General features: G+C 41.5%; 1 protein-coding gene across 16 annotated transcripts in view; it reads left to right on the top strand.

Moving 5' to 3' along the window:
• Positions 1–266: 266 nt before the first annotated feature.
• The window catches only part of GDPD4 (glycerophosphodiester phosphodiesterase domain containing 4), a 118996-nt gene continuing 111053 nt past the window's right edge, over positions 267–8209 (top strand). For 11 of the 16 annotated variants that reach the window (XR_013362281.1, XR_013362280.1, XR_013362278.1 and 8 more), the window contains exons 1-2: positions 267–398; positions 4027–4229. Coding sequence is in view for 4 of the 16 variants with exons in the window: in XM_077867151.1 (XP_077723277.1) it covers positions 4041–4229 (189 nt within the window). In the remaining 12 variants the exon portion in view is untranslated. The other 5 variants (XR_013362286.1, XR_013362283.1, XR_013362275.1 and 2 more) reach the window with 4 other exon arrangements.

The following is an 8209-nucleotide window of genomic DNA, read 5'->3' as shown; positions in this document are numbered from 1 at the left end:
GGGGAAAAAGACAAGAAAAAAAGTAAAAAAAAAAAAAAAGGGAGAGATAATCTGTAAATAACTTGGCTACAAAAAAGTTAATGCCTAAACTAAATGACGAACAAGAACTAAGCTTATGCCCAAGTTATTTTTATAAGCAGCAAAATAAAGAGAGCATACTTCCAGACACACACTTGAAACGCGGTGGTGACCTGAGCTCGGATGGGGGGCGGTCGGAGTAAACTTAGCCTGGCGGTGGGGGAGAGACCTGAGGCCACGCCCCCGCCGCCCCGGCCACGCCCCCCGGCCTCGCCCGCGCCGCGGCCTCCAGCGCCTCCTCAAACCCGGCGTCCATTTTGAGAGACGCTGGTCTTTTCCAGTGGAGAAGTCGTATTTGTGTTTGAGGCTTTGAAGTCGCCGTAAGTAGTGTGTCCAGCTCTGTGCTCCCCTCCTTAAGCATCTCCAGGAGTGGAAGGCTTCGTACATATTACCGAGTTGGCGGCCAGGCCTCAGGCCCTCGTGCCCCGGCAGCGCAGTGGGCGCGGTGAGCTGGTGCCATCGCCGCCTCAGAGGAGGAAGCCGAGACCGCAGGGCCCTCAGGCCGGGCAGGCCCAGGGCCTCGGCTGCGCCCCGGGGCGGGCCTGCGTTCGTTCGCCCCGCAACTCCCTGCAGGTGTGAGGGGCTCGGCCGTCCCTCCCCTCCTCGGCTCTCCTGGCCCAGTGCTGCCTGGGTTCAGCGCCTGCAAATGTTGTCTCTTGCCCCGTTTCCTCGTGGAGGGCGCCTGAGTCTCGTTCTAGGTTCTCCATCCTGGCAAGTAGGCCCTGGCGTTTGACCGAAGCACGAGGTAGATGGTGGTGCCCTTTGCTATGATGGGACAGGCTTCAGAAGGAATAGGTTTGGAAAGTTGGGTTTGGGATATATTTTGAGATGTTTGGGAGAAATCCCAGTGGAGATTTTGCAGGCTGCAGGATATATGGGTTTGGAAATCAAGAGGAGAGGTTTGGAAGGGGAACAATGTTTTGATCTTTCCCTAAATGGTACTGAACTTCAAGGATCTGTAGGTACGTGGGAAATGGCTGTGGTAATGATTCTGAAAATGCTGCCTGTAATTCAGTATTCAAGCAGTTTACCACCCTCCCAGTCACAGGGCTTCTGTTCTTGGGCATATCAATATTTGCAGTTGGTCACACCAAATTCATGGAGTTTGATCATCAGCCAATTCAGGCTTCTCATTTCCGTTGTGATTATTTTCCTTTGACCCATGGGGTTCCCCCCCCCCCTTTATATATTGTTTAATTTCCAAGTGTGGATTTTTATAGTTATTTTTTTCTTACTGATTTCTGGCTGAATTGTGCTGTAGTCAGAAAATATGCTCTGTAAGATACCAATTCTTAAAAGTTTATTAAAACCAATTGTGTGGTTCAATATACGACTTTCAATAAATGTTCCAATTCCAATGGAATGTATATTCTGCAGTCATTGAGTGTTTTATACATGTTAATTAAGATTAGTTCATTGGGACGCCTGGTGGCTCAGCGGTTGAGCGTCTGCCTTGGGCCCCGGGCATGGTCCTGGGGCCCCGGACCTGGTCATCCGGCTCCCTGCATGGAGCCTGCTTCTCCCTCTGCCTGTGTCTCTGCCTCTCTCTGTGTGTCTCTTGTGAATAAATAAATAAAATCTTAAAAAAAAAAATTAGTTAATCAAGTTGTTAAAACCTTTTAGACTTTTTTGTCTGGTTATTATATTATTATTGAGAGAATATAAATTAATATATTTTTTATTCAGAGAAGTATGCTAAATCTCCCACCATGATTGTAGTTTTGTCTGTTTCTCCTGTAGAAGCCATTTGATTGGGTGCCCATAAATGGGAAATTATTTTTTAAGTCATTTTGCATCATGGTGAAAGGTCTTTCTTTGTCTTTTTGCCTCAAGCAAAAAACAAGGTCTTTTGATCTGCTGGTAACTAGTGAGGTAGACTGCATCATTTGACTCCAATTCCTACCCTTCCTTTCTCTTTTATGTTCCTGGTAATTTTTTAAAATACATTTTTGAAAGATTTTATGTATTTATTTGAGAGCGAGCAACACATGTGCATGAACAGGGTGGGAGGGAGCGGGAAAAGCAGACTCCTCGCTAAGCAGGGAGTGGGACATGGGGCTTGATCCTAGGAGCCTGGGATCATGACCTAAGCCAAAGGAAGCCACCAACCACCTGAGCCACCCAGGTGCCCCCATATTCCTGTTAATTTTTTTTTTCCTGGTAATTTTTGATTGAATAGTTGGCATTGAGAATTTGGTTTTTTGGCTACTTGTATTTTTTTTTTTTTTTTAATTCTGATCTTTGTTTCAGAAGAGATCCAAGTTACTTGGAAACATTTTGACAATTTTGAAGCTACTTTTTAAACTTTGGACCGGCCATAATCCTAGTAGCCTTTAATGTAGACCTAATTTTTTTTTCACCCTTTTTTCTACTATTGAGGCAATACCCTTCTGAGTATGCTTCCTAGTGCCTCATGGATTATGAGGCTTTTCTGCTCTAGAGAAAACACCAACTATTCCCAGCCTTTTGTGAGCTCTTTTGTCTAAGCACCTTGTTTTATGTGGTTCTTTCTGTAGTGTCAGATAATTTCTTCACACCCATGTACTGATTTGTATTCAGTTGGTGACTCAGGGGAAGACATAGGGGTTGGTGCTTTTCCTTCCCCAAACTCCCATTTCTGTCTGCTCAGTTCAGGGATACTGCCAGGATTCACCTACATTCTCATTCCCAGTGCTTCATCCTGGAAACTATCCAGATTGCATATATAATACTCACTTCCTTTGTTTCTTCTCTCTCAAGAATGGCTATCGTTCACTGCCTGTTGTCCACTGTGTGAAAACTGTTCTTTCATATTTTCCCCATGTTTTTAGTCACTTAAGTTGGGAAGGTTACTCCAGTCCCTCTTATTCCCATTTTTGCCAGAGGTGTACATTCAGACTATGCACTGTGAACTACAACACACTTAACTACAACACTGCTTTTCACAGAAAAACTAAGTGGAGCACAACAAAGTTTTCAGGAGCAGAGATGATTGCCTGGGATCAGGCCCTTTAAGACTTCTTGTTTGTTTATTCTTAAATAGTTTTCAGGGGTTTTTTTTGGCCATTCATTCCACACATTCTCTGAGAGTATCCTATTACAGTAGGGTGAGAAAATTCAGTAGTGACAGCTAGACATCCCTCAATATCCTTTTCTTTTCTTTCTTTTTTTCTAGTAAGAAAACCTCTGTCAGTGAAATGCATGTTCAATTTTTGTCAGTGTCCTTAAAATAAGGGGGAACATCCTTTGTTCTTCTCCCTTTCTCCTAGTTGGAATTTAGCATGGTAGCATGTAACTTGAGCATCCATTTTTGGATGCTGATGAGGAACCCCTGTGCTGCAGTGGAACAGCAAGATGGAAGATATCAGGGTTCTTAAGGACATTGTGAAGCTACATACCGCATAGTTTCTGAAATATTTTTGTTGGCAAAAGAAAAAACAAACTTGTCATATTTTGGCCATTGCTATTTTGAATATTCCATCATTTAAATTGAGGCTAATGCTAACTAATTCCACATGGGAAAAGAGCAAAAGGGAAGGGGCAGCCAGGCAGCTGTGTATCTGAGTCACTTATTAGTCGGTGGTTGAATTTTCACATACCTCACCCATGCCTCTTAGGTTCTCAAGTTATTTCAGGAGCATATTACAAATATTGAAAAAACACATGTGTATATGTTATCTAATAAGATGCTTTCAGCATTTATTAGTTGTCTAGGACAGAGAATATGGTCCCACTTTAGAGGTGAAAAAAAAAACTAAACCTTAGATAGCTCATGACTGCACTAAGTACTCAACAAGTTAGGGGAAAAGGTAGGGTGAAGCTCTACTCATCTGCCCCGAATCCAGTGCATTATCCTAGATTATAAACTTTTAAAATCTATCAATTTTTGATGGAATTTTCTGTATGACAGTGAGGTAGGAAACATTTGAAGGAGCTATTAGATCCTAATCATTTTATTTGTCATTTCAGCAAGAGGGTGAACCATGCTTAAGGCCAACAGGGTTGAACCTGGGAGTAGCCAGAAGAATAGAAGTCTGAAAGAGCGTAATCCATGTGTCCTGTGCACCTGCAACCGACAATGCTACATCACCTTGATTACTGGTTGCTATACCTGCGAGTGGCAAGTCAAACAGGAGAAAATGTCTAGACCTGGACCCTGCTGCTGCTCTTGGGTACAGAGAGATGGGAAGGAGTAGGACCATACTTTCTCAAATGTGGGGAACATGGGCTGGTTCCTGGCCCTATGAGGGATCATTAGAGTCCCCAGGCCTGGGCATAGTAGAGCTCTAGTTCTCTGATGAAAAGCCTGCTACAAGTCTGGAGCCAAAATTAACCTTACAGAAACACATGCTTGTTTTCTTCATTTTCTTTCACTTTTATTCTTCTCCTTTTTCTTACTAAATCTTTTTTCTTACTAAATCTTTTATGTCATTTATTTACTCATTGATTTACTTTTGCTTTTATTCATTTAGTAAATTTTGAAGAAAAAGTTTAGGTGTAGTTAGATGTTTTTGACTAGGAATTACAGGAATGCTTGAATCTTAAATTCTCTCTTCATTGTGAGTTTCCCAAAGGAGTTATGTTTATGAGAAAAATAATAGCAAGTAGGAAACAAGGTATTCCTTTATTATTGGTCAGGCTAATGCCTATTTTCCCTAATGAAAAACTTTAGTAAGGCTGAGTTGTGGCATGTGACCTAATCTTATTGAAGCCTCTTATTTTAAATTCTAAGCCATATGTTGGGATCCTCTGGTGGACTATTTGATATAAGAGACCAAGTGATGAGCACACTGAAGTGATAAGAGGAGGGCCACATCATGTACCTTCATGTACTTGTAAATGCAGTCCAGCCAAAGTCTGAGATTCTGACCATTTAGATCACTAGTTTCTTATATGTAAAGTGGGGAGCACAAGCAAAGGGGTAGTAATGGGAAGCTTGCCTAGATTAGGAGACGTGTTCTACTCTTTCCTATATCTTACCTTCCTAGACAGTCTATTAGTTTATAGTTTATACGGACTAGTTTATATACTAATGTCTAGGAATGAAGAACTGCCTTAGATATGGTTCCTGCTCTCAAGCAATTCATAGTCTATTGGAGGAAGAGACCAGCATGATGCAATCTTAATTTCTAAGAGTATTTGTGTGTGTGTATGTGTATATATACATACATGCTTCCATGTGCCAAGGGAGAGGCTGAAAACAACTTCTTATAGAAGGCAAGAGGTGATTAAGAACTGGGTAGCTAAGCATAGGGGATGGCAGAAGCAATAGTATTGGAGGAGTCAAGGGGCATTGGTATAAGGTTTATTTTAGGTGGAAAGGAGGTTACAGATGGAGAAGTGATGGGAAGTGAAGCCAGAGAGGGAGATGGGACCAATGTTGTGTGGTTTTAAGAATTTGACTTCTATCATGTAGACGATAGAGAGTCCCTAAAGATTTTAAACTGATGTTCCTGATCTATGTTTTGGAATGATTGTTTGATCATGTGGGGGATGGATTGGAAGGTACAAACAAGGGAGGAGATGTCTTTGCCTTCAAAGAGAAAATGATAGCAGTATTTAATTAAGGTAAGAGATGTTGGTGGTCTAGATTAGATAGTGATGGTAAATATGGAGAAGAGTGAACTGATTCAACAGAAACTTATTACTTAGGATTGAGGAAGTAAGTTACATGAGAGTTACTATGTAATAAGAAAGAAAAGGGAGGCTTCATGGGCAGGGTGACATTTGAGGCAGTGTGTGTAATGGAAAAATCCTTGGACTAGAGCCTGGGAGAATGTTTGAGTACTAATTCCCACTCTGCCTTTGGCTGATGATGTGAGATCTCTGAGCCTCTCTATAGTTAGAGAATTGAATGAGATAATTCCTAAGGTCCCTAGATAATTCTCAAGGCCCCATTTTCGCTCAGGGGAAGGAGCAAAGCATGTAGCATAAGAACTAAAATCTTGTGTTATGAGAAAAGACTACATGGATTCAGTTTATGGCTTTACCACGGACTATCTCCAAATTAGAGTTTTACCACTTGCGCAGGTTACTTGACAGCTAGTGCTTTAGATGCCTCATTAGAATAATGGAGATGGTAGGTATGCCTGGGTAGCTCAGTGGTTGAGCTTCTGCCTTCAGCTCAGGGCATGATCCTGGAGTCCTAGGATTGAGTCTCGCTTTGGATTCCCAGCAGGGAGCCTGCATCTCCCTTTGCCTATGTCTCTGCCTCTCTTTGTGTCTCTCATGAATAGACAAAATCTTAAAAAAAGAAAAAAGGAAGAAAAATGGAGATGGTTATAATAGTACCTACCAATAGGATTTGTTGTGGGAATGGAAGAAGTAATATATGGAAAACACTTAGAATTGGGCTTGGCACACAATTAGCCCTTAATAAATATTAGCTATTTTGTTACTCTCGGAAGTGATCTTTCATATACAGAAATATTGGTACAAGGGATTATGGGTAGAGGAAATGAGGTGGTCAGAGGTCGAGGAATAGAGAAACAGTGGTGTGTTTAGGGAAAAGTAAATTTCCAATGTTGAATTAAGGACATGTAAAGCAATGGTAAGCAATAGGGTTGTAAAGTAATATTTTGATCAAATTATGAAGCATCTTTGTGTCAAGCTAAAGTATTTGAACTTTCCCTTGTAAATAGCGGGGAGCCTTTGAAAATGATTGAGGAAGAGGGGCAACAGTGAGAATCAAAACAAGGAAATGGATCTATTCAACAAAAACAAGTTAGTGGAACACTTCTGTTCCACAGTGAATAAGACAACTAAGGCCTCAACCTTCCTGCAGCTTATGAATCTAGTGGGATGTGTTAGTTAATAGACCATAAATGAAGAGAGATTATTTCAGATAGTGATAGGAGCTTTAAAGATATTAAATAAGAAACAGTGTTAGAATCTGGGGTGGGAGAGTGGTTGGAGAAGATCTCTTTGCAAAAGCGTCATGTGAACTGTCTCCTAAATGGAGATGTAGTCAGCCATGTGTGCAGCTGGGGGCAAAAGTATTCCAGGCAGAGGAACCAGAAAGTTCAAAAGTTTTGAAGTAGAAATGAATTTGGTCATATTATAGAAACAGAAAGAAGGCCAGTCTGGAGTTCAGAAATGGAATGTGTAGAATAAGATGAGGTCAGGGATGGACAAGGATTGATCAATGAGGACCTTGTGGGCCATGGCAGGCAGTTTGATGGTATGTTAATGCAACAGGAAGCTCTGGCAGGGTTTTGAGCAGGGGAATGACATTATCTGATACATGTTTCTAAAGTCCACATGAGATTTAGAAGATAGAGTAGGAGTGTAAAATCTGAATCAAAGATTTTGTGCTCTTCATCCTCCTACACCCAGAAAGTGCACCTTGATAGCTGTAATGTCTCTCATCTTTTTGGAATACAGTTCCTACATTTTCCATTTTATTTATTTTTATTTTTCACAGTAATGCCATAGTTTAGACAGGGCAAAGATTATCTGTCCAGTGTTAACAGATTAAATGCAGTGTTCTAAAGAGGCAGAATTCTTTTTTTTTTTTTTTTAAGATTTTATTTATTTATTCATGGGTGGGGGGCCGGCAGAGACACAGGCAGAGGGAGAAGCAGACTCCACCCAGGGAGCCTGATGTGGGACTCGATCCCGGGTCTCCAGGATCACACCCTGGGCTGAAGGCGTTGTTAAACCGCTGAGCCACCCGGGCTGCCCTAAAGAGAGGCAGAATTCTTATTTAGGTGATACAGAAGTGTTAAGATTGTAACTCAGGTAGCAACGCAAACCTAATGTTCCCGGGAAGCATTTGGCAACCTCTAGCATGACTGGCTTGTGATGTGACTTTCAGTGAAGGAGGTTGCCTTCAAGGCTGTTTGAACACCTCCATAAAGATGTACTCCATCCTGGCTTTAGGCTCAGAGATCTGGGCAGTATCCCTGCTACTTCTTGGCTGTGTGGCTTTGAGTCAATTATTTCACTTCTCTGAGCTTTAGTTCTTCTGCAAAGTTAAGGATAATAATACCTAATTTATATGGCCATATTGAAAAATGAAGCAAATGAAAGTAGTTTTTGCAATTTCTAGCATTGTACTGGCACAAGGTAGCTACTCAAAAAAAGCTTTATTCCTTAACCTGTCCTCCATCCCCCAAATTTGGGCAGGTAAGTGACTAAATGAACTGATGAG

The sequence above is a fragment of the Canis aureus genome, chromosome 23, assembly GCF_053574225.1.
Source record: "Canis aureus isolate CA01 chromosome 23, VMU_Caureus_v.1.0, whole genome shotgun sequence".
NCBI lineage: Eukaryota > Metazoa > Chordata > Mammalia > Carnivora > Canidae > Canis > Canis aureus.
This window is presented reverse-complemented; position numbering and strand designations above follow the sequence as displayed.